Source organism: Lynx canadensis, chromosome B3 (genome assembly GCF_007474595.2).
Source record: "Lynx canadensis isolate LIC74 chromosome B3, mLynCan4.pri.v2, whole genome shotgun sequence".
Classification (NCBI taxonomy): domain Eukaryota; kingdom Metazoa; phylum Chordata; class Mammalia; order Carnivora; family Felidae; genus Lynx; species Lynx canadensis.
In genome coordinates, this window is record NC_044308.2 from 145,408,750 (window position 1) to 145,436,381 (window position 27,632).

At 62.6% G+C, this 27,632-nt stretch overlaps 1 protein-coding gene across 1 annotated transcript; it reads right to left on the reverse strand.

Moving 5' to 3' along the window:
• Positions 1–278: 278 nt before the first annotated feature.
• On the reverse strand, positions 279–27,585 carry AHNAK2 (AHNAK nucleoprotein 2). Its single transcript, XM_030320248.1, is given in 16 exon segments — positions 279–696; positions 699–750; positions 752–899; positions 901–1,069; positions 1,072–1,858; positions 1,947–14,615; positions 14,734–14,741; positions 15,134–15,257; positions 15,300–16,307; positions 16,350–18,506; positions 18,650–18,834; positions 19,108–19,258; positions 20,077–20,187; positions 20,808–20,906; positions 21,001–21,059; positions 27,510–27,585. Coding segments are annotated over 13 exon segments (17,577 nt in total). The 5' UTR covers positions 20,092–20,187; positions 20,808–20,906; positions 21,001–21,059; positions 27,510–27,585; the 3' UTR covers positions 279–592.
• Between the last annotated feature and the right edge of the window lie 47 nt (positions 27,586–27,632).

Below are 27,632 nucleotides of genomic sequence, written 5' to 3' on the forward strand. Positions count from 1 at the left end.
TTCTGGGCGTGCGCGGGGAGCGCGAGCGGAACACAAGACCTCGCAGCCAGTGCTGTGGGTGCATCCTGTCCTTTATTGCCCATCTGGGGACAGCCAGGGAGCTTCCGCGGGAGGCCTGGTGGCGGCGTGTGCGCGAAGGGGCTCGGGGACCGCGCGGGGCCGCGCAGGCACGGACGGGTGCCCCCTCGGCTGGCTCACCTGCCCGCAGCCACCTCCCTCTGCCCCGCGTGCGTGTGTCGCGTGTCGTCCCCAAGCTCGCCTGGTGAGCCGGGAGTGAGCTCGCGACAGGCAAGAGGCGGGGGGGGGGGGGGGGGGGCTTCCCTGGAAGGCGCCAGACTCCACCTGAGACGGGGCGGGACCAGACAGGGGCCACAGGACAGCGAAACTACTTCTACACCCTCCGCGGCCCCGCTACCCCGGGGGTCCCCACAGGGCTCCCGCCCCGGAGGGCCACGTCCTTCCGGGCACCGCCGCCCTGCCGCCTCAGTCCCGTGGGCCGCGGGACTGGAGCCCCGTGCGCTTGCGGGGCCTCTGCCTCGGGATTTCGTTTGGGCGCCCGTCCTCCGGGGAAGGGTTCTCCCCTGCCCGGCCCTCATTCGCTGCCGGGCCTGGGCTCTGGGGCCCGGCTGGCGGCTCCGTCCCCTTCCAGCAGGATCAGCTCGGTTCTCGCCGCGGAGGCCACCATCGCCCCGGAGGCCCGCGGCCTCCGCCGACCCCCCCCTCTTCCTGCTCCTCGGGGGAGAAGCTTTCCTCGGGCGTCAAAGAAGGTGCCTGCCTCTTCCTGGAGGTGCTGCTCGGCCGGACCCGCCTCCGCCTCCGCGCTCTTGCTTTTCTTGGTGGGAGACGAGGAGAAGCCCAACCTGGGCAGTCGAAACCAGCCCGCTCTCTCCTGCGGGTGGCGGCGGCCGCGCCTCGGGCTGCGTCTGGACCGGAGCGGGCCTCGGGGCGTCGGCCTGGGGGTCAGTGCTGGCCTCGGCGACAGAGGAAGAAAACCCGATGCTGGGGAGCCAAAACCGGAACAGGCCGGAGGACCTTTTACCTTCTGCTTTCACTCTGGGGCCCCGTCCTCCTCTGCCAGGGCAGCCGCCACCTCCTGGCCCTCTTCTGGCGGGAACTCGAGAATTTCCGCGGGCTCCTCGTCAGAACAGCTGTCTGCAGGCCCATGGCCAGAGTGGAGGTCAGAAGGGCAGGCTGGCATTCCCGGCACGTCTCCATCGGGAGAGAGAATTTCAAAGGGCTCTCCGGTGTCAGGCTGCGGGTCTCCAGAAACAGGTCCTGCTCCCGGGGCTGGCTCGTGAAGGCGCCCTCTTGGCCCAGGGTCCGCAGTCACCGCGTGTGCCTGCGACCGAGCGGTGGGCTCAGGGACCCTCCCCTTTAGTAAGGAGAACCCGTAGGAAGGCGTTTGGGCCTCTGACGCAGGGACCTCTGACTCCCGCACGATCCGGGCAGGAAGAGCCTGGGGCTCCGAGAGCTCCGTGTACATGGCTGTCACCGTGCTTTGTACGGCGACCTGCCTGCTCTCGGCCTCCGCGCTCTGAATGTGCACTCTGACCTTACAGATGGGGGCAGCTTCTGAGGAGACGGCCTCGGGCGCCTTCAGGACGCCGGCGTCCCTGGCACCGGGGCTTTGCCCGAGCAGGGCAGTGTCAGGATGGCTCTGCGGGGACGGCAGCTCTCTGACACGGGGCACGAAAACGTCAGCCTCCGCGCTGGGGGCTGGGAAGCTGAACCTCGGAACCTTTAACTTGGGGAACTGGACAGTGAGCACAGAGTCCTCCCAGACTTGACCCACGTTGACCACGGAAACCTGGGACGGCACGTCGGTACTGGAGGCCCTCAGTCTGACGGGGCCTTCGGGCTGGGGAGGCGGCTCCTCAGGGCCCCCGGCCGGGCCCTGCGCTGCTGCTGTCCCAGCAAGGGGGCGCTGGCCTGCTTCTCCTGGAGGCCCGTGGGGCTCTGCGAGTGTCCCGCACACCCGGAGGGGCAGGGAGCCCGCGCCTGGCCGGACCCTGACCTCGGGAGTGGACGCGCCGGCAGCAGGGGCCTGAAGGTCTAGATTCCTCTGCGGAACGTCTGTGTGAGAAGCCTCGATGCCAGTGGCTCCCACGTCGGCACCGGCCTCCAGGGGCGCGGGCACTAGTCGTCTCCTCCTCGGACTCAGGAACAGGGACACCCTGACTCCAGACTGTGGCCGGTGCCTGTCCCTCCCCTGGCGCACTGGTGGCAGGCGCGGGCCCCTGAGCCCCCAGCCCTGCAGACCCAGGCCTCTCCTTGGAGGGGCGCCTGAAGCTGGGCAGACGCAGCGCGGGCATTCTAAACCAGCTCTCCCTGGGGCCGGCTGGGGTGACTCCCGCTGGCGCCTCCCGCGCTGGGCTCCCCTCCGTGGGGGAGGCGGCATCTGGGGTTGTCCGGGGCGGCTGCAGGGGGACCTCTGTTGAGGGGGCCATCACCTCCCCACGAAGCTGGCTTTGCCAGCTGTCCCCGAGACCGTGCTCTCTGCTGCTGTCTCCAAGGGACGGGCCACGGGTGGACAGGCTCGCCTCCGGCGGGGCCTCGGCGGGTCTGAGCGCATCTTCGACGAAGCCGGCGCCGGGAGCGTGGGCCTGTGTGGGGTGGAGGGTCGCGTCCGCTCCTTCTGGGGGCCCAGCTGCTGCACCTGCACCCCCGCCCCCGCCACTTCCGCCGGCCCCTCCTGTGGAAGCCGTCATTGTGGGAGGTGAGACCTTCAGTAGGGCGAGGGCGGGTGCTCTGACCACCCCCTTCTCTCCCTCCTGCCCAAGACTCACATCCTCACCTGCTGCTGCTGGTGGCAGGGAAACCCCCGGTGGCGGGGCGGCTCCAGGGGCTGCTTTGGACTCCGCCCCCTTTTTGGGGGACCAGCGGAAAGAGGGAAGCTTGACTCTTGGTGCTCTCACAGGACCGCCCCTGCCCTCAGGCTCCGCGTCTCCGGCTGGGGCTTCCCCTCCAGCCACTGCTGATGTCCCCGCGGTGCCCACATGTCCCTCTGCCACCGTGGACACAGAGACACCTGCAGACGGCAACTGACTGCCTGGCAAGGGGAACCCCGTGGCTTCCCTGGCCGAGGAGTGCGGTCCCCACTCAGGGAGGGGAGGGGACAGGGCGGGGACACCCTCTGCAGCTCCGGGCTCCGCCATGCCAGCTGCTGATTGGGGGGATGACAGTTGGAACTTTGGTCGATGAAATTTAGGAAAAGTCACGCGGCCATAAGATTCAGGAAATACGGTGTGCACTGGGCCACTGTGGCCGTCAGGCTGGGACAGCAGAATATTCTCGCTGGATGGGGAGTCCTCGGCACCGGCCACGCTGGGCAACTGAGACTCTGCCTGGGACCCAGACAGGCCTACACAGGGCAGCTCGGGGGAGGCGGGGTCACGGGGGATGGTCACCTGGTACTTTGTAAGTGTGACGTCCTCACCCGGAATGAGGCCAGAGGAATCCCCACGGGGACCACTGAGCCAGCCGGGCCGGGACTCCGGCAGGGAAGTTTCAGAAGTACTGGACAGCCCCGGGGACCCGCCATGCGCAGACTCGCTCGGAGGCGAACGCACGGCAACTTCTCCGCCAAAAGCTAAGAACACTTTAGGGGTTTTCCCAGGTGGAGAAAAGACTTTGGGGAGTTTAAAATGGGATTTTTTGCTTTTGCTTCGACCTCCATCTTTCCCAACTGAGAGACCTACGTCACCTTTGACTGTGACGGCATCCTCATCACGAGCACGTACGACGGGATGCATGGGGCCAGAAGAAGGACTGAGGTCAACATCTTTGGCAATTCCCTCGACAGGTGGAGAGACCAGAGAAGACTTACTACTGGGGTGACCAGAAGAAGAAATGTTGATTTTAGGAACCTTCAACTTGCTTCCTTTAGAAAACAGTTCCAGGTTCCGAGAGGACATATCCACATCTGACTTAGTCCTGGGAGACCGGGCGTCCACGTCCACGCTGGGCAGGGTCACATCCACGTCGGGCGCACTCACCTCCCCTCCGACGGTCTTCACGTCCAACTTGGGGCCCTTGATGTCCACCTGGGGCGCCGTAAAGTCCACTTTGGGAATCTTCACGCTGGGCATGTGCACCTTGGGCACGTGCCCTTTGAGTCCGGCTCCTGCCGAGGGTTCCTGGGGCTCACCCTCGGGCATTTCGATCTCCGGGAGCTTGTCGGCTACGATGGCAGTCTTGAGTTCTAGGTCAGCAGATGGCAGCTCAACGGTCACATCACTGGACTTGACCTCAGCTTCCATGGAAGGCAGGGACACTTCCGCCTGGATCTTGGGCAGGGACACGTCCACCGCGGCCTCCAAGGACTTGCTTGGCGCCGAGGCACCGAAAGATGGCATCTTGAACTTGGGCATTTTGAACTTGCTGTCTCTAGCGGCCACCTCCTTGTCTCCCAGGGTAACGTCACCCTCCAGCTTGGCAGTGGGTCCCTGGACGTCCAACTGCACACTGGGCAGGGTCACTTCCACATCAGGGGCGCTCACCTCCCCTTTGGGGCCCTTCAGGTCCACCTTGGGTCCTTTGATGTCCAACTTGGGCGCCTTGATGTCCACCTGGGGGGCCTTAAAGTCCACTTTGGGCATCTTCATGCTGGGCATGTGCACCTTGGGCAGGTGCCCTTTGACTCCGGCTCCTGCCGAGGGTTCCTGGAGCTCCCCTTCAGGGATTTGGCCTTCTGGAAGCTTCATGCCCACCATGGCAGTCTTGACCTCTAGGTCGGCAGATGGCAGCTCAACGGTCACATCACTGGTCTTGACCTCCGCTTCCATGGAGGGCAGGGACGCTTCCGCCTGGATCTTGGGCAGGGACACGTCCGCCGCGGCCTCCAAGGACTTGCTTGGCGCCGAGGCACCAAAGGATGGCATCTTGAACTTGGGCATTTTGAACTTGCTGTCTCTAGCGGTCACCTCCTTGTCTCCCAGGGTAACGTCAGCCTCCAACTTGGCCGTGGGTGCCTGGACATCCATCTCCACACTGGGCAGGGTCACATCCACGTCAGGGGCGCTCACCTCCCCTTTGGGTCCTTTGATATCCACTTTGGGCCCCTTGATGTCCACCTGGGGGGCTTTGATGTCCACTTTGGGCATCTTGAGGCTGGGCATGTGCACCTTGGGCAGGTGCCCTTTGAACCCGGCTCCTGCTGAGGGCTCCTGGAGCTCTCCCTCGGGCACCTGAACATCAGGGAGCTTCTGGCCCACCGTGGAAGTCTTGAGTTCTAGGTCAGCAGATGGCAGCTCAACGGTCACATCACTGGTCTTGACCTCAGCTTCCATGGAAGGCAGGGACACTTCCGCCTGGATCTTGGGCACGGAAACGTCCACCGCGGCCTCCAAGGACTTGCTTGGCGCTGAGGCACCGAAGGAAGGCATCTTGAACTTGGGCATTTTGAACTTGCTGTCTCTAGCGGCCACCTCCTTGTCTCCCAGGGTAACGTCACCCTCCAGCTTGGCAGTGGGTCCCTGGACGTCCATCTGCACACTGGGCAGGGTCACTTCCACGTCAGGGGCGCTCACCTCCCCTTTGGGGCCCTTCAGGTCCACCTTGGGTCCTTTGATGTCCAACTTGGGCGCCTTGATGTCCACCTGGGGGGCCTTAAAGTCCACTTTGGGCATCTTCATGCTGGGCATGTGCACCTTGGGCAGGTGCCCTTTGACTCCGGCTCCTGCCGAGGGTTCCTGGAGCTCCCCTTCAGGGATTTGGCCTTCTGGAAGCTTCATGCCCACCATGGCAGTCTTGACCTCTAGGTCGGCAGATGGCAGCTCAACGGTCACATCACTGGTCTTGACCTCCGCTTCCATGGAGGGCAGGGACGCTTCCGCCTGGATCTTGGGCAGGGACACGTCCGCCGCGGCCTCCAAGGACTTGCTTGGCGCCGAGGCACCAAAGGATGGCATCTTGAACTTGGGCATTTTGAACTTGCTGTCTCTAGCGGTCACCTCCTTGTCTCCCAGGGTAACGTCAGCCTCCAACTTGGCCGTGGGTGCCTGGACATCCATCTCCACACTGGGCAGGGTCACATCCACGTCAGGGGCGCTCACCTCCCCTTTGGGTCCTTTGATATCCACTTTGGGCCCCTTGATGTCCACCTGGGGGGCTTTGATGTCCACTTTGGGCATCTTGAGGCTGGGCATGTGCACCTTGGGCAGGTGCCCTTTGAACCCGGCTCCTGCTGAGGGCTCCTGGAGCTCTCCCTCGGGCACCTGAACATCAGGGAGCTTCTGGCCCACCGTGGAAGTCTTGAGTTCTAGGTCAGCAGATGGCAGCTCAACGGTCACATCACTGGTCTTGACCTCAGCTTCCATGGAAGGCAGGGACACTTCCGCCTGGATCTTGGGCACGGAAACGTCCACCGCGGCCTCCAAGGACTTGCTTGGCGCTGAGGCACCGAAGGAAGGCATCTTGAACTTGGGCATTTTGAACTTGCTGTCTCTAGCGGCCACCTCCTTGTCTCCCAGGGTAACGTCACCCTCCAGCTTGGCAGTGGGTCCCTGGACGTCCATCTGCACACTGGGCAGGGTCACTTCCACGTCAGGGGCGCTCACCTCCCCTTTGGGGCCCTTCAGGTCCACCTTGGGTCCTTTGATGTCCAACTTGGGCGCCTTGATGTCCACCTGGGGGGCCTTAAAGTCCACTTTGGGCATCTTCATGCTGGGCATGTGCACCTTGGGCAGGTGCCCTTTGACTCCGGCTCCTGCCGAGGGTTCCTGGAGCTCCCCTTCAGGGATTTGGCCTTCTGGAAGCTTCATGCCCACCATGGCAGTCTTGACCTCTAGGTCGGCAGATGGCAGCTCAACGGTCACATCACTGGTCTTGACCTCCGCTTCCATGGAGGGCAGGGACGCTTCCGCCTGGATCTTGGGCAGGGACACGTCCGCCGCGGCCTCCAAGGACTTGCTTGGCGCCGAGGCACCAAAGGATGGCATCTTGAACTTGGGCATTTTGAACTTGCTGTCTCTAGCGGTCACCTCCTTGTCTCCCAGGGTAACGTCAGCCTCCAACTTGGCCGTGGGTGCCTGGACATCCATCTCCACACTGGGCAGGGTCACATCCACGTCAGGGGCGCTCACCTCCCCTTTGGGTCCTTTGATATCCACTTTGGGCCCCTTGATGTCCACCTGGGGGGCTTTGATGTCCACTTTGGGCATCTTGAGGCTGGGCATGTGCACCTTGGGCAGGTGCCCTTTGAACCCGGCTCCTGCTGAGGGCTCCTGGAGCTCTCCCTCGGGCACCTGAACATCAGGGAGCTTCTGGCCCACCGTGGAAGTCTTGAGTTCTAGGTCAGCAGATGGCAGCTCAACGGTCACATCACTGGTCTTGACCTCAGCTTCCATGGAAGGCAGGGACACTTCCGCCTGGATCTTGGGCACGGAAACGTCCACCGCGGCCTCCAAGGACTTGCTTGGCGCTGAGGCACCGAAGGAAGGCATCTTGAACTTGGGCATTTTGAACTTGCTGTCTCTAGCGGCCACCTCCTTGTCTCCCAGGGTAACGTCACCCTCCAGCTTGGCAGTGGGTCCCTGGACGTCCATCTGTACACTGGGCAGGGTCACTTCCACGTCAGGGGCGCTCACCTCCCCTTTGGGGCCCTTCAGGTCCACCTTGGGTCCTTTGATGTCCACCTGGGGGGCCTTAAAGTCCACTTTGGGCATCTTCATGCTGGGCATGTGCACCTTGGGCAGGTGCCCTTTGACTCCGGCTCCTGCCGAGGGTTCCTGGAGCTCCCCTTCAGGGATTTGGCCTTCTGGAAGCTTCATGCCCACCATGGCAGTCTTGACCTCTAGGTCGGCAGATGGCAGCTCAACGGTCACATCACTGGTCTTGACCTCCGCTTCCATGGAGGGCAGGGACGCTTCCGCCTGGATCTTGGGCAGGGACACGTCCGCCGCGGCCTCCAAGGACTTGCTTGGCGCCGAGGCACCAAAGGATGGCATCTTGAACTTGGGCATTTTGAACTTGCTGTCTCTAGCGGTCACCTCCTTGTCTCCCAGGGTAACGTCAGCCTCCAACTTGGCCGTGGGTGCCTGGACATCCATCTCCACACTGGGCAGGGTCACATCCACGTCAGGGGCGCTCACCTCCCCTTTGGGTCCTTTGATATCCACTTTGGGCCCCTTGATGTCCACCTGGGGGGCTTTGATGTCCACTTTGGGCATCTTGAGGCTGGGCATGTGCACCTTGGGCAGGTGCCCTTTGAACCCGGCTCCTGCTGAGGGCTCCTGGAGCTCTCCCTCGGGCACCTGAACATCAGGGAGCTTCTGGCCCACCGTGGAAGTCTTGAGTTCTAGGTCAGCAGATGGCAGCTCAACGGTCACATCACTGGTCTTGACCTCAGCTTCCATGGAAGGCAGGGACACTTCCGCCTGGATCTTGGGCACGGAAACGTCCACCGCGGCCTCCAAGGACTTGCTTGGCGCTGAGGCACCGAAGGAAGGCATCTTGAACTTGGGCATTTTGAACTTGCTGTCTCTAGCGGCCACCTCCTTGTCTCCCAGGGTAACGTCACCGTCCAGCTTGGCAGTGGGTCCCTGGACGTCCATCTGCACACTGGGCAGGGTCACTTCCACGTCAGGGGCGCTCACCTCCCCTTTGGGGCCCTTCAGGTCCACCTTGGGTCCTTTGATGTCCAACTTGGGCGCCTTGATGTCCACCTGGGGGGCCTTAAAGTCCACTTTGGGCATCTTCATGCTGGGCATGTGCACCTTGGGCAGGTGCCCTTTGACTCCGGCTCCTGCCGAGGGTTCCTGGAGCTCCCCTTCAGGGATTTGGCCTTCTGGAAGCTTCATGCCCACCATGGCAGTCTTGACCTCTAGGTCGGCAGATGGCAGCTCAACGGTCACATCACTGGTCTTGACCTCCGCTTCCATGGAGGGCAGGGACGCTTCCGCCTGGATCTTGGGCAGGGACACGTCCGCCGCGGCCTCCAAGGACTTGCTTGGCGCCGAGGCACCAAAGGATGGCATCTTGAACTTGGGCATTTTGAACTTGCTGTCTCTAGCGGTCACCTCCTTGTCTCCCAGGGTAACGTCAGCCTCCAACTTGGCCGTGGGTGCCTGGACATCCATCTCCACACTGGGCAGGGTCACATCCACGTCAGGGGCGCTCACCTCCCCTTTGGGTCCTTTGATATCCACTTTGGGCCCCTTGATGTCCACCTGGGGGGCTTTGATGTCCACTTTGGGCATCTTGAGGCTGGGCATGTGCACCTTGGGCAGGTGCCCTTTGAACCCGGCTCCTGCTGAGGGCTCCTGGAGCTCTCCCTCGGGCACCTGAACATCAGGGAGCTTCTGGCCCACCGTGGAAGTCTTGAGTTCTAGGTCAGCAGATGGCAGCTCAACGGTCACATCACTGGTCTTGACCTCAGCTTCCATGGAAGGCAGGGACACTTCCGCCTGGATCTTGGGCACGGAAACGTCCACCGCGGCCTCCAAGGACTTGCTTGGCGCTGAGGCACCGAAGGAAGGCATCTTGAACTTGGGCATTTTGAACTTGCTGTCTCTAGCGGCCACCTCCTTGTCTCCCAGGGTAACGTCACCCTCCAGCTTGGCAGTGGGTCCCTGGACGTCCATCTGTACACTGGGCAGGGTCACTTCCACGTCAGGGGCGCTCACCTCCCCTTTGGGGCCCTTCAGGTCCACCTTGGGTCCTTTGATGTCCACCTGGGGGGCCTTAAAGTCCACTTTGGGCATCTTCATGCTGGGCATGTGCACCTTGGGCAGGTGCCCTTTGACTCCGGCTCCTGCCGAGGGTTCCTGGAGCTCCCCTTCAGGGATTTGGCCTTCTGGAAGCTTCATGCCCACCATGGCAGTCTTGACCTCTAGGTCGGCAGATGGCAGCTCAACGGTCACATCACTGGTCTTGACCTCCGCTTCCATGGAGGGCAGGGACGCTTCCGCCTGGATCTTGGGCAGGGACACGTCCGCCGCGGCCTCCAAGGACTTGCTTGGCGCCGAGGCACCAAAGGATGGCATCTTGAACTTGGGCATTTTGAACTTGCTGTCTCTAGCGGTCACCTCCTTGTCTCCCAGGGTAACGTCAGCCTCCAACTTGGCCGTGGGTGCCTGGACATCCATCTCCACACTGGGCAGGGTCACATCCACGTCAGGGGCGCTCACCTCCCCTTTGGGTCCTTTGATATCCACTTTGGGCCCCTTGATGTCCACCTGGGGGGCTTTGATGTCCACTTTGGGCATCTTGAGGCTGGGCATGTGCACCTTGGGCAGGTGCCCTTTGAACCCGGCTCCTGCTGAGGGCTCCTGGAGCTCTCCCTCGGGCACCTGAACATCAGGGAGCTTCTGGCCCACCGTGGAAGTCTTGAGTTCTAGGTCAGCAGATGGCAGCTCAACGGTCACATCACTGGTCTTGACCTCAGCTTCCATGGAAGGCAGGGACACTTCCGCCTGGATCTTGGGCACGGAAACGTCCACCGCGGCCTCCAAGGACTTGCTTGGCGCTGAGGCACCGAAGGAAGGCATCTTGAACTTGGGCATTTTGAACTTGCTGTCTCTAGCGGCCACCTCCTTGTCTCCCAGGGTAACGTCACCGTCCAGCTTGGCAGTGGGTCCCTGGACGTCCATCTGCACACTGGGCAGGGTCACTTCCACGTCAGGGGCGCTCACCTCCCCTTTGGGGCCCTTCAGGTCCACCTTGGGTCCTTTGATGTCCAACTTGGGCGCCTTGATGTCCACCTGGGGGGCCTTAAAGTCCACTTTGGGCATCTTCATGCTGGGCATGTGCACCTTGGGCAGGTGCCCTTTGACTCCGGCTCCTGCCGAGGGTTCCTGGAGCTCCCCTTCAGGGATTTGGCCTTCTGGAAGCTTCATGCCCACCATGGCAGTCTTGACCTCTAGGTCGGCAGATGGCAGCTCAACGGTCACATCACTGGTCTTGACCTCCGCTTCCATGGAGGGCAGGGACGCTTCCGCCTGGATCTTGGGCAGGGACACGTCCGCCGCGGCCTCCAAGGACTTGCTTGGCGCCGAGGCACCAAAGGATGGCATCTTGAACTTGGGCATTTTGAACTTGCTGTCTCTAGCGGTCACCTCCTTGTCTCCCAGGGTAACGTCAGCCTCCAACTTGGCCGTGGGTGCCTGGACATCCATCTCCACACTGGGCAGGGTCACATCCACGTCAGGGGCGCTCACCTCCCCTTTGGGTCCTTTGATATCCACTTTGGGCCCCTTGATGTCCACCTGGGGGGCTTTGATGTCCACTTTGGGCATCTTGAGGCTGGGCATGTGCACCTTGGGCAGGTGCCCTTTGAACCCGGCTCCTGCTGAGGGCTCCTGGAGCTCTCCCTCGGGCACCTGAACATCAGGGAGCTTCTGGCCCACCGTGGAAGTCTTGAGTTCTAGGTCAGCAGATGGCAGCTCAACGGTCACATCACTGGTCTTGACCTCAGCTTCCATGGAAGGCAGGGACACTTCCGCCTGGATCTTGGGCACGGAAACGTCCACCGCGGCCTCCAAGGACTTGCTTGGCGCTGAGGCACCGAAGGAAGGCATCTTGAACTTGGGCATTTTGAACTTGCTGTCTCTAGCGGCCACCTCCTTGTCTCCCAGGGTAACGTCACCCTCCAGCTTGGCAGTGGGTCCCTGGACGTCCATCTGTACACTGGGCAGGGTCACTTCCACGTCAGGGGCGCTCACCTCCCCTTTGGGGCCCTTCAGGTCCACCTTGGGTCCTTTGATGTCCACCTGGGGGGCCTTAAAGTCCACTTTGGGCATCTTCATGCTGGGCATGTGCACCTTGGGCAGGTGCCCTTTGACTCCGGCTCCTGCCGAGGGTTCCTGGAGCTCCCCTTCAGGGATTTGGCCTTCTGGAAGCTTCATGCCCACCATGGCAGTCTTGACCTCTAGGTCGGCAGATGGCAGCTCAACGGTCACATCACTGGTCTTGACCTCCGCTTCCATGGAGGGCAGGGACGCTTCCGCCTGGATCTTGGGCAGGGACACGTCCGCCGCGGCCTCCAAGGACTTGCTTGGCGCCGAGGCACCAAAGGATGGCATCTTGAACTTGGGCATTTTGAACTTGCTGTCTCTAGCGGTCACCTCCTTGTCTCCCAGGGTAACGTCAGCCTCCAACTTGGCCGTGGGTGCCTGGACATCCATCTCCACACTGGGCAGGGTCACATCCACGTCAGGGGCGCTCACCTCCCCTTTGGGTCCTTTGATATCCACTTTGGGCCCCTTGATGTCCACCTGGGGGGCTTTGATGTCCACTTTGGGCATCTTGAGGCTGGGCATGTGCACCTTGGGCAGGTGCCCTTTGAACCCGGCTCCTGCTGAGGGCTCCTGGAGCTCTCCCTCGGGCACCTGAACATCAGGGAGCTTCTGGCCCACCGTGGAAGTCTTGAGTTCTAGGTCAGCAGATGGCAGCTCAACGGTCACATCACTGGTCTTGACCTCAGCTTCCATGGAAGGCAGGGACACTTCCGCCTGGATCTTGGGCACGGAAACGTCCACCGCGGCCTCCAAGGACTTGCTTGGCGCTGAGGCACCGAAGGAAGGCATCTTGAACTTGGGCATTTTGAACTTGCTGTCTCTAGCGGCCACCTCCTTGTCTCCCAGGGTAACGTCACCCTCCAGCTTGGCAGTGGGTCCCTGGACGTCCATCTGTACACTGGGCAGGGTCACTTCCACGTCAGGGGCGCTCACCTCCCCTTTGGGGCCCTTCAGGTCCACCTTGGGTCCTTTGATGTCCACCTGGGGGGCCTTAAAGTCCACTTTGGGCATCTTCATGCTGGGCATGTGCACCTTGGGCAGGTGCCCTTTGACTCCGGCTCCTGCCGAGGGTTCCTGGAGCTCCCCTTCAGGGATTTGGCCTTCTGGAAGCTTCATGCCCACCATGGCAGTCTTGACCTCTAGGTCGGCAGATGGCAGCTCAACGGTCACATCACTGGTCTTGACCTCCGCTTCCATGGAGGGCAGGGACGCTTCCGCCTGGATCTTGGGCAGGGACACGTCCGCCGCGGCCTCCAAGGACTTGCTTGGCGCCGAGGCACCAAAGGATGGCATCTTGAACTTGGGCATTTTGAACTTGCTGTCTCTAGCGGTCACCTCCTTGTCTCCCAGGGTAACGTCAGCCTCCAACTTGGCCGTGGGTGCCTGGACATCCATCTCCACACTGGGCAGGGTCACATCCACGTCAGGGGCGCTCACCTCCCCTTTGGGTCCTTTGATATCCACTTTGGGCCCCTTGATGTCCACCTGGGGGGCTTTGATGTCCACTTTGGGCATCTTGAGGCTGGGCATGTGCACCTTGGGCAGGTGCCCTTTGAACCCGGCTCCTGCTGAGGGCTCCTGGAGCTCTCCCTCGGGCACCTGAACATCAGGGAGCTTCTGGCCCACCGTGGAAGTCTTGAGTTCTAGGTCAGCAGATGGCAGCTCAACGGTCACATCACTGGTCTTGACCTCAGCTTCCATGGAAGGCAGAGACACTTCCGCCTGGATCTTGGGCACGGAAACGTCCACCGCGGCCTCCAAGGACTTGCTTGGCGCTGAGGCACCGAAGGAAGGCATCTTGAACTTGGGCATTTTGAACTTGCTGTCTCTAGCGGCCACCTCCTTGTCTCCCAGGGTAACGTCACCGTCCAGCTTGGCAGTGGGTCCCTGGACGTCCATCTGTACACTGGGCAGGGTCACTTCCACGTCAGGGGCGCTCACCTCCCCTTTGGGGCCCTTCAGGTCCACCTTGGGTCCTTTGATGTCCACCTGGGGGGCCTTAAAGTCCACTTTGGGCATCTTCATGCTGGGCATGTGCACCTTGGGCAGGTGCCCTTTGACTCCGGCTCCTGCCGAGGGTTCCTGGAGCTCCCCTTCAGGGATTTGGCCTTCTGGAAGCTTCATGCCCACCATGGCAGTCTTGACCTCTAGGTCGGCAGATGGCAGCTCAACGGTCACATCACTGGTCTTGACCTCCGCTTCCATGGAGGGCAGGGACGCTTCCGCCTGGATCTTGGGCAGGGACACGTCCGCCGCGGCCTCCAAGGACTTGCTTGGCGCCGAGGCACCAAAGGATGGCATCTTGAACTTGGGCATTTTGAACTTGCTGTCTCTAGCGGTCACCTCCTTGTCTCCCAGGGTAACGTCAGCCTCCAACTTGGCCGTGGGTGCCTGGACATCCATCTCCACACTGGGCAGGGTCACATCCACGTCAGGGGCGCTCACCTCCCCTTTGGGTCCTTTGATATCCACTTTGGGCCCCTTGATGTCCACCTGGGGGGCATTGATGTCCACTTTGGGCATCTTGAGGCTGGGCATGTGCACCTTGGGCAGGTGCCCTTTGAACCCGGCTCCTGCTGAGGGCTCCTGGAGCTCTCCCTCGGGCACCTGAACATCAGGGAGCTTCTGGCCCACCGTGGAAGTCTTGAGTTCTAGGTCAGCAGATGGCAGCTCAACGGTCACATCACTGGTCTTGACCTCAGCTTCCATGGAAGGCAGGGACACTTCCGCCTGGATCTTGGGCACGGAAACGTCCACCGCGGCCTCCAAGGACTTGCTTGGCGCTGAGGCACCGAAGGAAGGCATCTTGAACTTGGGCATTTTGAACTTGCTGTCTCTAGCGGCCACCTCCTTGTCTCCCAGGGTAACGTCACCCTCCAGCTTGGCAGTGGGTCCCTGGACGTCCATCTGCACACTGGGCAGGGTCACTTCCACGTCAGGGGCGCTCACCTCCCCTTTGGGGCCCTTCAGGTCCACCTTGGGTCCTTTGATGTCCAACTTGGGCGCCTTGATGTCCACCTGGGGGGCCTTAAAGTCCACTTTGGGCATCTTCATGCTGGGCATGTGCACCTTGGGCAGGTGCCCTTTGACTCCGGCTCCTGCCGAGGGTTCCTGGAGCTCCCCTTCAGGGATTTGGCCTTCTGGAAGCTTCATGCCCACCATAGCAGTCTTGACCTCCAGGACGGCAGATGGCAGCTCAACGGTCACATCACTGGTCTTGACCTCAGCTTCCATGGAGGGCAGGGACGCTTCCGCCTGGATCTTGGGCAGGGACACGTCCACCGCGGCCTCCAAGGACTTGCTTGGCACCGAGGCACCGAAAGATGGCATCTTGAACTTGGGCATTTTGAACTTGCTGTCTCTAGCGGCCACCTCCTTGTCTCCCAGGGTAACGTCACCCTCCAACTTGGCCGTGGGTGCCTGGACGTCCACGTCTGCGCTGGGCAGGGTCACATCCACGTCGGGCGCACTCACCTCCCCTTTGGGGCCCTTCAGGTCCACCTTGGGCCCTTTGATGTCCACCTGGGGGAACTTCGTGTCGAACTTGGGCCCCTTGATGTCCACTTGGGGTGCCTTAAAGTCCACTTTGGGCATCTTCATGCTGGGCATGTGCACCTTGGGCAGGTGCCCTTTGTCTCCGGCTCCTGCTGAAGGTTCCTGGAGCTCCCCTTCAGGGATTTGGCCTTCTGGAAGCTTCATGCCCACCATGGCAGTCTTGACCTCTAGGTCGGCTGATGGCAGCTCAACGGTCACATCACTGGTCTTGACCTCAGCTTCCATGGAGGGCAGGGACGCTTCCGCCTGGATCTTGGGCAGGGACACGTCCGCCGCGGCCTCCAAGGACTTGCTTGGCGCCGAGGCACCAAAGGATGGCATCTTGAACTTGGGCATTTTGAACTTGCTGTCTCTAGCGGTCACCTCCTTGTCTCCCAGGGTAACGTCAGCCTCCAACTTGGCCGTGGGTGCCTGGACATCCATCTCCACACTGGGCAGGGTCACTTCCACGTCAGGGGCGCTCACCTCCCCTTTGGGTCCTTTGATATCCACTTTGGGCCCCTTGATGTCCACCTGGGGGGCTTTGATGTCCACCTTGGGCATCTTGAGCCTGGGCATGTGCACCTTGGGCAGGTGCCCTTTGAACCCGGCTCCTGCTGAGGGCTCCTGGAGCTCTCCCTCGGGCACCTGAACATCAGGGAGCTTCTGGCCCACCGTGGAAGTCTTGAGTTCTAGGTCAGCAGATGGCAGCTCAACGGTCACATCACTGGTCTTGACCTCAGCTTCCATGGAAGGCAGGGACACTTCCGCCTGGATCTTGGGCACGGAAACGTCCACCGCGGCCTCCAAGGACTTGCTTGGCGCCGAGGCACCGAAGGAAGGCATCTTGAACTTGGGCATTTTGAACTTGCTGTCTCTAGCGGCCACCTCCTTGTCTCCCAGGGTAACGTCACCCTCCAACTTGGCCGTGGGTGCCTGGACGTCCACGTCTGCGCTGGGCAGGGTCACATCCACGTCGGGCGCACTCACCTCCCCTTTGGGGCCCTTCAGGTCCACCTTGGGCCCTTTGATGTCCACCTGGGGGAACTTCGTGTCGAACTTGGGCCCCTTGATGTCCACTTGGGGTGCCTTAAAGTCCACTTTGGGCATCTTCATGCTGGGCATGTGCACCTTGGGCAGGTGCCCTTTGACTCCGGCTCCTGCCGAAGGTTCCTGGAGCTCCCCTTCAGGGATTTGGCCTTCTGGAAGCTTCATGCCCACCATGGCAGTCTTGACCTCTAGGTCGGCAGATGGCAGCTCAACGGTCACATCACTGGTCTTGACCTCAGCTTCCATGGAGGGCAGGGACGCTTCCGCCTGGATCTTGGGCAGGGACACGTCCGCCGCGGCCTCCAAGGACTTGCTTGGCGCCGAGGCACCAAAGGATAGCATCTTGAACTTGGGCATTTTGAACTTGCTGTCTCTAGCGGTCACCTCCTTGTCTCCCAGGGTAACGTCAGCCTCCAACTTGGCCGTGGGTGCCTGGACATCCATCTCCACACTGGGCAGGGTCACATCCACGTCAGGGGCGCTCACCTCCCCTTTGGGTCCTTTGATATCCACTTTGGGCCCCTTGATGTCCACCTGGGGGGCTTTGATGTCCACTTTGGGCATCTTGATGCTGGGCATGTGCACCTTGGGCAGGTGCCCTTTGATCCCGGCTCCTGCTGAGGGCTCCTGGAGCTCTCCCTCGGGCACCTGAACATCAGGGAGCTTCTGGCCCACCGTGGAAGTCTTGAGTTCTAGGTCAGCAGATGGCAGCTCAACGGTCACATCACTGGTCTTGACCTCAGCTTCCATGGAAGGCAGGGACACTTCCGCCTGGATCTTGGGCACGGAAACGTCCACCGCGGCCTCCAAGGACTTGCTTGGCACGGAGGCACCGAAAGATGGCATCTTGAACCTGGGCATTTTGAACTTGCTGTCTCTGGCGGCCACCTCCCTTTCTCCCAGGGTAAAATCGGCTTGAGTTGTGTGAACACCCTCTCTTTCTCCCTCTGTGGCTCCTGAGTCTAGCTCAGGTGTGTCTAATTTTGTTTTTTCGCGTTCTGACTGTTTGACTCTGGCACCTGTCTGTGCGGTCAGAGTGGTGAGTGTGCTCTCCATTTCTCTGTCCTGTTCCTGACCCGATTTTATGTCCTTTCCTGGAGACCATCCGAATGAGGGTGTTTTGAATTTGAACCTAGTTTTCCTCTCCTGTCTGCCCTGTGCGTGTGTGTCCCCGTCTTCGGCGTGTGCCTCTCCGTGCCCTGCCTCAGCTCCCTCTGCTCCTCCTTCCTCCCGTTCTGTCAGGGGCCCTGCAGGCTTTCCGGCCACCTGTGGCCCCGGTCTGTGGTCAGGCTGCTGTTTCACGCCCGTGGCCTCAGCTGTGGGACCTCCGTGTCTGGGTCCCTGCAGTCGTGCTGCTGTGCCCGCTCCTCTGTCTGGCACTGTTTCTTTGCAGAATTCAAAGCTGGGCGTTTTGACATCGGGTGTTTGGATTTGGAACTCCGGCTGGCGGGCCTGTGTGTCCACTTTGCCTTGCAGACCCGATGTGGCAGTCCCAGTTTCTGGGCCCTGGAGTGCTTCTCTGTGGCCGTCTCCACCTGGCGTTGGGCCTGAGTCCATCCCGGGTTTCCCGTCTGACACAGAGTCGACCTGGTCCTTCGCTTCCCTTGTCTTTCTTCGGCGCCTGGGTGCCTCGCTGGCCCCGTCCCCCAAGGCTCCCTCGCTGGGGCGGCCTGGCTCCACGGGTTGCTGGGCAGTGAGAGCTGATGTCCCCTCTGGTCCCTCCACCGTCCTGTCTGTGCCGGCCTTGGCGCCCTCTTGGCTGTCATCCCAGGATGCTGCCTCCTCTAGGACCCCGGACTGGACCTCTGTGCTCGGCCTCGCCCCCGGTGTTGGACCCTTCCCTGAGCCCACTCTGAATCGCAGGTTCAGGAACCTTCTCCTCCGCTGGCCGTCCGGTCCCGCCTTCTGCTCCTGCTCCTCTGTTGGGAGCTGGGCCTCTGTGTCTGTGCTCGTGGGGGACATGTCGGGTGGGTGTCCTCGCTCACAGGCCTCTGAGGAGCTGTGTGACCTCCGCGGCCCTGACCTGGGCTTGGTCTTTATTGACTGGAATTTGGGCCAGGAGAGCCTCTCGTTTTGGGACGGCCTGCCCCTGCCCTCCCTGGGCTTGGAGATCAGCCTCTCCTTGTCTCCGCTTCCTTCCACAGTCTTCGTGGGGGTCTCTGTGCACCCATCGGCGACATCTTTGTCCTGAAATACAAGGACAGGGAGCGTGGCAGCAGTAGCATGGGAATTCTAGGGCCCTGGGCTCACAGGACAGATGCGGGAGGGGAGGGCGCCCCCCACTCAGCCTCGGCCCCGGGAGCAGGGCGGTCGGCGGGGCCCAGCCTCACCTGCGTCTCGCTGTCCTTGTGGCCGGGCTGAGCGCCACCGGAGACCCCTTCCTCATCCCCCGCGGCAGGACGTTTCCGTCTGACTTGGAATTGAACCTTGTAAGGCTCTGAGTACTGAAGAATTTTGAGAGCGTCTTCATATTTAATGTTGTCAAAGAATATGGTTGCACTGAGCAGCTGATCACCTAGACACACACGGAGTGGGCCCTTGGCCTCAGTTTCCCCGCTCTCGCCCTTCCTTCCAGAGATACAGGGGTGTGTGAGAGGGGCCCCTGACGGGGAGCCCGGCCCACCCTGCACGGAGCCCTGCGTGGGAAGGAGGCCACCCGGCCGCACAGAGAGCAAGCCCGGCTCAGCCCGAAAGGGCCTGGCGGGGTCCTCGGGGGCGTCCTGAGCCCCGGGGCCCTCCCGTCCTGGTGGGACCCGTGGGGACCGCAGGGGTGGGGCGGCCAGGGCACCTTCTCTTAGGCTGAAGAGCTTGGCGGCGGAGGAGTCCTTCAGCACTTGCTTGACGAAAATCCCTCGGTCCCCGCCCCCTGTGACGCTGTAGCCGCTGGCTCCGGCCTCCACGTCTGTCCTCAGCGTCACCTCTGTCGCCTCCTGCACGGACTGGGTCAGAAGCACACAGGGGCCGTGGCGACCATCGGCCTGTGCCGCTGTGGCCATCGGTGCTGGGAGCCCCCTGCCCTGCACACGGGGACCCCAGAGCCCCGCCCCTCATCCAGGTGACGGGGGGGGGGGGGGGAAGAGGAGGAGCCCCCAGCCAGAGCCCAGGCTGTGTGTCCGAGCTCCAGAGGAAGCCAGCTGCAAGCCACCTCCGGTGGGAGCGGCCCCCTCACACCCCCACCCCCACCCGCCAGGACTCGGGGGCAGCCCCGTAGGCCCAACGGGGCCGAGGAGGCTGGCCTTCCGGCTGGGCGGCCAAGTCTCGTTCCTTCTTCACACACTCCGGCAGCGACGACGTGCAGCGTGGCTGATACTCTCTGAGGAGCCCCCGGGGCGCACGGCACACGGTGCGGCCAGCCTGACCTCAGACCCAGCGGACGCTTCCGGTCCCAGACGGCTTCAGAGGTGCTGACCCACCGACGGCAGAGCAGGCCGCCTCGGGAGGCAGCGCGCCCTCCTCACAGGGAGCCCCCGGAACCCAGCCTCGCCCCCGGCTTGTGAAGCAGCTGCACCCATTACACAGCCGGGGACACCGAGGCCCACGCGCCTGGCTCTACCGGCCCGGGGTCCCTGCCACCCACCCCCCCCCCCCCCCCCGTAGGTTTCAGGGGAAGCCCGGACCAGCCTCTGGAGCCCCTGCCCGCAGACCAGGCCTGACAAAAGCGACAGGCAAGTCCCTCTCCTTGCTCCGACCCGCCACTCCCACCCCCCCCAGAGCGGGGCCCCCCCCCACCCCGACCCTCGGGCGCGGCCACACCCACCTGCCGACGACTCATCCTGGAAAACGTTCGAGCGTCTCCCGAGTCTCGCTTCCACCAGGACCTCCGACCCCCCGAGCCCGAGGAAGCCCGCCTTCTCCTTGTGTCCTCCCCCTGCAGGCACAGATGCCAGGGGTCACCCACCTGCCCCAGCCCCGAGCACGCGGGGGGCCCGGAGCGGTGCCGCGTGCCAGGGAGCCGAGCGCGTGGGGCGGCGGGGAGGCGGCCCTTGGCCCTGGTGCTTCCCGACCGGGCCCAGCCCCCAGGCCCCAGCGCCCGCACCCAGGGCAAACCCCACGGCAACTGGGGTTTTGTGTGGAGGGGGAGGAGGAAATACAAGAAAACAAGGATTTAGCAAGAAGGCGCCCCCCCGGGCCTCCCCCGGCCCCCCGGGCCCCCTCCCCGGCCTCCCCCCGGGCCTCCTCCGCGAGACGGCACGTGTGCACGTCCAGAGTGCGGGCTCTCTTCCCCCGCACGCACACACGCACGCACGCGCCCTCTCAACTGCGTCCCGGCCACCTGAAGGGAGGGGTCCCGAGGGACAGAAGGTCAGGATGTGGGAACGGCTGGAACCGTGGCCCAAGGGGCGGCAGGGCAGGGCAGGGCAGGGCAGGGCCGTGTGGCTGCACAAATGGTGCCAGTTGCCCACACGGGGCGACGAAGGAGACGCGGCCCCCTGTGGCCCCACACCCGCACTTTCCCTCAGCCTGTGGGTCTCCGTCCGGCAGGCTTACCGGGAGTCCAAAGCCGGCACCCTCAGCAGTGCATTCGTAGACCGGCGAGGACCCCTGTGGCCTCGGCCGGACGATCTCGTCCACCGGCCCTTCGGTCACCTGGCAGGAGAGGACAATCAGGGGGGCTCTGCCCAGGCCCGCCAAAGGACGGGGGCTGTGTCGGGAGGGCATGCATCCTCCGGGCCTTGCTTACAGAGGGGTCCTCTTCCGTTTCTGCGTCTGGGTCCTCAGACTGCAGCTGCCGGCCAGACACTGCGGAGAGAGAGGCCGAGTCAGTGCGGCCCCGGGGGTGCGGAGACCAGATGGCGGACCCGGGGGAGGGGCCCCGGAGAGTCTACGCACCGTGTTCGTGCACACGCGGCCCCGTCCCGGACGCCGGGCCCGAGGGCACGCGCAGGCCGGATGGCAGAGAGCCTGCACGAGGGGAGCTCAGACAAGGCACACTTCACGGATTCGGTCCAAGAACGTCAGTAAGCAAACACGCAGGAAAGAACGCGCCCGGCCCCGAGGGAGGCCGGGGTGCAGGGCTGCCGCGGCACGGAACCCATGGTGTCCAGCAGTCAGCCGAGGGTTACGCGACACGCAAAGAAACAGCAAAGTATGATCCATACGGAGGGACAAGCAAGTGCTGGAAGTTCTCTGAATGTCCACAGGTGTCGGATTGAGCACAGACTTCCAAGCAGCCACGAGAGATGGAAAGTACGATGGCTTAGTGAAGAGACGTCGTCGCAAAGACGTACAAGTGACAACAAAGCTACACAGAGATTCTGGAGTTGAAAAATGTACTACTGGGACTCAATATCAGAACTGAGATGCCAGAAGAAAGAATCGAAAAACTCGAAAGCGAAGAGAAATTGGCCACTCCGGTCTTTTCAGCCCCCTGGCTGCGGGAGGCTCGGCCGCAATCGTGAACCACACAGCAATGACCCGCACCAGGAAGTTCATGACCGCCCGACGACTTCAGCGCAAGCAGCTGGTCACTGATGCTTCTCACCCCGGAAAGGCGACCGTACCTAAGACAGAAATTCGGGAAAAAGGGGCCAAATGGACAAGACCACACCAGAGTCATCTTCGTATTGGATTCAGAGCCCATTTTGATGGTGGCGCGGTTTATGATCCCTTGGATCGTGCAGGAACAGCGAACCCAAACGTGGACTCGTAAGACACGGCCTGTACACGAAGGAAAACGGGGAAAGGGACGCAAGAACAGAGCTAAGGACGTCAGGAGGTCTGCAAACGCCATGTGGGCGCCAGCAACGAGGAGGAGGAAAGAGTCTGCAGGGACCATTGGTGATTCCTGAAAATCGCGGAGAAGTTTCCCGAGAGGGTGAGTAAACTAAGAACTTGAAGAAGAAGAAGAAATTGTCCAATTTGGAGAACAGAGGAAAAAAGGTTCAAGAGAACGAAAGCGCACGTGAGGTCGCGGGGCCACGTTCAGCCCAGTGGCACACAAGCAGTCGAAGGAAAGGAGAGAGAGAAAGAGGCGGAGCAAATGTGGTTTCCAACGGTACGCGGCGGTCGCAGCGTGCCAGACACAGAGAGGCCCGGCCCCGAACGCATCCGGGCCGCGGGGTTGAAGAGGAGGAGAAGGGTGTGAAAGTGGCCAGAGAAGCGAGACCCGCCTGTGACGGGCTCGGCCGCACAGTTCACGCCCAACGCCCTGGGAGCCGGGAGGACGCGGCCCGAGGCACCCAAGCTGCTCAGGGGAAAACCTTGTGAAGCAAGAATCCCGCGTCCAGCAAACCACCCTTCAAAAATCAAGGCAGGCGCGCCCGGGCGGCTCAGTCCGCGGGGCGTCCGACTTCGGCTCAGGGCATGATCTCGCGGTTCGTGGGTTCGAGCCCCGCGTCGGGCTCGGTGCTGACAGCTCGGAGCCTGGAGCCGCTTCGGATTCTGTGTCCCCCTCTCTCTCTCTGCCCCTCCCCCCTGCGCGCTCTCTCTCAAAATAAGTAAATAAACATTTAAAATGAATGAACAAATTAAACCAATTAAAATTAAAACCAACAGAACAGAACAAAGATCCCACAACCAGACTCCTAGACACAAAGCTGTGGGAAACGGATAGGTGTTTTCAGTCCCTCGTGCTGGGTCTGTTGGCGATCCGTGCAGAAAAACGTCAACCCTTACGTCAGCCACGGGAAGTATTAACGTCACGGGGATTGTCGTTCCAAAGTGGAAGGCCTAACAGTGAAGCTTCCAGGAGATAAACAGAAATGACTTTGCGGTAGGAAAGCGACTCTTAACCAGCATACAGAAAGCGCGCTCCCTGAAGGAAATGGCCAAGTGGTCTACGCGAAAGTGAAGAGCTTCTGTTCGTCAAAAGACACCACTGAGGGAGTGAGCAGTCAGGCCACGGGTTGGGCAGAGATTTGCAACACGCTTACCAAACCACAGCCTCCTACCCAAAATGTACAAAGAATTCGTGCAACACAAAAGGCAAAGACAGACAACCCAGTGGAAGAAGGGGTGAGAAGAACTTGGAAAGGCAAGTTCTCACAACAGACGACGCCGAGCCGTGAATTAACTTACGGAAAGGCGCACGGCGTGCTGGGCCCTCAGGACAGCGGCCAGTGGGAGCTCCGAGATACCGTTCCACTGCCACAGTGGAACGGTGGGAACGGCGGGAACGGGCGAGGGGGACCTCCCAGAGAGCTGTCCCGCACGTGGGCGACGGGAACGCCACCCTGATGTGGGCGTTGGGTGCCCCGGCACAGTCACTTTGGAAAACCGCCAGCAGTAGCTACTGAAGTCTGACCACCCTGCTCTACGGCCCAGCAGCTCCGTACCCAAGGGCATGCCCCCAAAAATGCACTCCCCAAAGGACAGGTACAGAAATGCCCATCCTGGCACCATGGTAGTACCAGAAACCAGAAAGTCTCAAATGTCCACCGGCAGTGGAGCGAGGAGAAACCGTGGCTATTTGTCCGATGGAATGCTCTCTGGCGACGACGTGACGGATGAAGGAGTGCAGACGGAAGTCTAGTCTATGCCGTTCACCGTCAGGCACAAGCCCACTCACGTGACAAGCTTTCTGGGGAGGGCAGAGCCTGGGGGGCATGGCCTCTGGCGCCCGGACAGCTGCTTCTCCACAGGGGCACTGGGGACACGCGTGTGGCCACTTGGGGAAAATGCATCAAGCCACACGCTTAGGATTTGTACTCTTCCCCGATAAAGAATCTTTAAGGGGCACCTGGGCGGCTCAGTTGGTCGAGTGTCCAACTTCGGCCCAGGTTCGTGGGTTCGGGCCCCACGTCCGGCTCCGTGCTGACAGCTCAGAACCCGCTTCCGATCTTGCGTCCCCTCCTCTCTCTGCCCCTTCCCCACGTGCCCCCTTCCCCACTCTCTCTCAAAAATAACCATTAACAATTTTTTTTTTAAAAAGAGAGAATCTCTAAAATTCTACATAAAGTTGAAATGAGGAAATCATCAACTTTATGCCCGTGAATGTGCACATTCAGACGTACTGGGTTATCTGCAGACAAGCCCCCTGCGGACACTGCAGAGCGGACCAGACGGTTCTGTGATGAGTTAGCGATCAGCTCAGAACCTTCCCACACACACAGCTGAGCCCGGCGCCCCCCCAGTCGTGCTAAACATCCCGAGAGGAAACGCACTGATCTCACACCAGCTCTGGTGACACGGCTGGGGCCGAGGGGACGCACAGGTGCCCACCCACCCCAGCCAGCAGCGCGTGGGGAGAGGAAGGGTCCGGTCGGGGGTGCGGCCCGGGCCATCAGGTGAGGTGTGGGGGGGTGGGAGGCCGCTCAGGGGGAGCTCCGCCAGGTGTCACCGGCCCGCCCAGAAACCCGCGGCCGCCCGTCCTCGCCCAGAGCCTCCGCAGCCCAGCCGTTTCCCTGAGTCACACAACAAAACAGGAGCCTTTCCCTGAGTCACACAACAAAACAGGAGCCGGCGACCGCCCTCTCCCCGGGCGTGTCCCTGGAGAGGCAGCGGGGCGGAGTCCCACAGGCCTGGGAAGGGCCACCCCCACCTGCCAGCTGGGCGCCCTGTGCCGGGGGTGGGGTGGGTGGGATGGGGGCGCGCGGCGGTGGGAGCCTCCCGCGGCGCAGCAGGGATCCCCGGCCCCGAGAAGCTGCACCCCCGAATCTACTCCAGGAGTGTCCCGTGGGCGTCCAGGGCCCGGGTGAGGAAAGGTGTTGACAGCACGGAGGCCGGGGCACACCCCTCGCTGGGAACCAGCCTCACCACCGCCCCTCGGGCTCCACACCCCTGCAGGGTGACGAGCGGGCTCTAACAGGTGGCTCGCTCGGCCCCAGGCCGCACCCCACGGAGGTGCCAGGAGGTGCCGGGCTCGGGCTCTAGGCCCTCCCGCACCCCCCTAGGCACAGCCGCTGGCTGGCCCGCTCGGGCCCAGGGACGCACAAACAGGAAGGAGGAAATCCCGCCTGTCTGATGCCAGCAGACTGCCGGCCTTGGGCCCGCACCCCGGGGAGGGAGGAGGCCCCAGTGCCCCCCAGAGCCTCGTCCCACCGGCCCCCGTGCCCGTGGGCCCCCCTCAGCGGTGACTGCAGGGGAAGGTGTCCTGTCCTCTGCCTGCCCCGCCCCCTGCCCCCTGCGGCCCCACAGACAGGCTCTGTGGACAGTCCACCCCGACGGCCGTCTGGAACAATGGCTACTAAAAACACAGTCACCCCCACTTTGCAGGGGCGACAGGCTGAGCCAGCCCAGCGGTTCTGGCTGCTGGCACCTGGTGTCCCCCCAAAGGCCCTCCCCCGGCCTCCTCCTGGCTCGGGGCCCTGCCGCGTCCATCCAGCCCCAAACCCTGGCCCTTCCATGGCCTCAGATGTGACTGTAACATCCAACTGGGGCCGGTGCTTGTACCCAGGGTCGGGGAGGAGGGGCTCAGGACTTGGGGTGAGGGGTGAGGGGAGTACGCACCTGGGTCAGCAGAAAAGTTTCACTCCCGAGAATGTTGGAATATTCTAGGGCGGGGCTCAAGGAAGTGGGTCTGGGGAGAGGGCAGAGCCAAGGTGAGGTGAGCTGACAGGGGGAGCAGGTGCAGGGGGATGCAGACAGTGGGGTGTCTGCCCAGGATGACTCCCCCGCGCTCACCTTGCCCGTAGGGCTCCCCTGTCAGCCCCTGGCCGTGGGGGTGCTCGGAGGGTCCAGAGTAGGGCCAGCCATGGGTGGGGCAACTTTGCTTAAACAAAACCCAAGTCTGCACGGAGACTGGCTGCCCTCCAGGCGGGCCAGGGATGGTGGGGGTGTTTGCGTGCCGCCAGGGCAGCGGTGGGACTGGGGATCTGGGACAGGCAGGGAGGAGAGCTGCAAACGGGGACCTGGACCGTGGCCCGAGAAGCCATCACGGGTGGGTGCGTGCGTGCATGCGCCTAGGAGACCGCGGGTGTTGACGTGTGTGCCTGGCTCGGGAACCCTCCCTCGAGCACGGGTACGCAGTCCCGGGCAAGGCCCCCCAGCCACGCAGGGAGCCGTGGGGGCGCCTGAGTCAGCTCTCCCCTCAGGGGACACTGCCCTCGGGCTTGGAGCCCAGGGCCGACACGGGCACACGGCACGCTGGGGCCTCACCCCATCCTGGAACTTCACGAGGAAAGTGCTGGGCTCGGCTGACTGGTCATGAGACCTTCAGACTTCCCGAAGCAACACCCACAGGCAGCCAGGGCCTGCCCCCCTTCCCGACTTGCTCAGGGTAACCGTGCTGCTTGGGGAGGCCAGCTCGGCTCCCGCCTCTGCCCCCACGGCTCTTGCCTGGTTGCCCTGGCCTGGGGGCGAGGGTCCTGGCCCACCGGCTCCGCTGCTGCTACAGCTGCAAGCTGGACACTTCCACACCACCCTGTCCCGCCCCCAGATGCCCAGCCCCGTCTGCCGAGCCCCAGGACGCCCTCAGTCCCGCCTGCAGAGGCCTGGGCCCCAGACCTTTGGAGCCGCACCCCAGACCGGCTCTCTCCCCGGCCCGGGCACTTCTCACGTTTGCTTCCTCTGCCGACTCACGGGCCCAGTGTGGCCACCCCGCCTCATCTCTGGCCCCAAGCGCTCAGAGCCCGGCACACAGTAGGTGCATAATAAGGGCTAGTGCAGGAAGGAGACGGGGAGCAGGGCAGATCTCTTGGGAAGGGGCACGTCCCACCCAGTCTGAGGACGCCCCCGAGCTGTGGGACTAGGCGGGCAATGGTGGGCCCAGCGTCTCTCCTTCTGCACCTGGAGAAACTGAGGCGTGGGGGGGAGGGGCACACCAGCCCACCAGCTCCAAAGGGCCCGGCAGCCAAAAGGAAAGGCCCCCACAGTCCCGACCGTCCCAGATGGGACTGGTGGGCCCGAGCCTATTTCTGTCTCTGAGCTGACAGGCCAGGACCCCCCAGACATCCCGCCCACCCCTGCAGGCCCCCACTGCCCACGCGGCACCTGCAGGGGAGCTGGCCTTGCCTGAGGAGCCCTCCCCGGCCTCACGGTCCAGCCTGGGGACCTGCCTGTCCTGGGATGGCAGTGGCTATGCTCGGCCACAGTCTTGGCTGCCGTGAACTGACATGCCTGTCCTAAGGAGGGCTGGGGCTGAGGCAGGGCAGAGGGCCAGGGGCATAACAGCCGTGCTCCCCAGCCCGAGCCCCCCACCCAGCCCCCTCAGGCCGACCGACTGGGCAGTGAAGAGGGCAGGGGCCCAAGGGCTGGACTTGGGCAGGGGAGAGGGGGCAGGGGCAGGTACAGAGCACGGCCGCTGTGGCTTACCCAGCTCAGAAGTCCTCCCAGCTTGCCCAGGAGTGAAGGTCCCAGCTGGTGCTCCCTGCAGCTGCCCTCCCGGGTCCCTCCCCTCCACAGCCCTCCTCCGCTGCCAGGCCCTGGCCTCCTCCT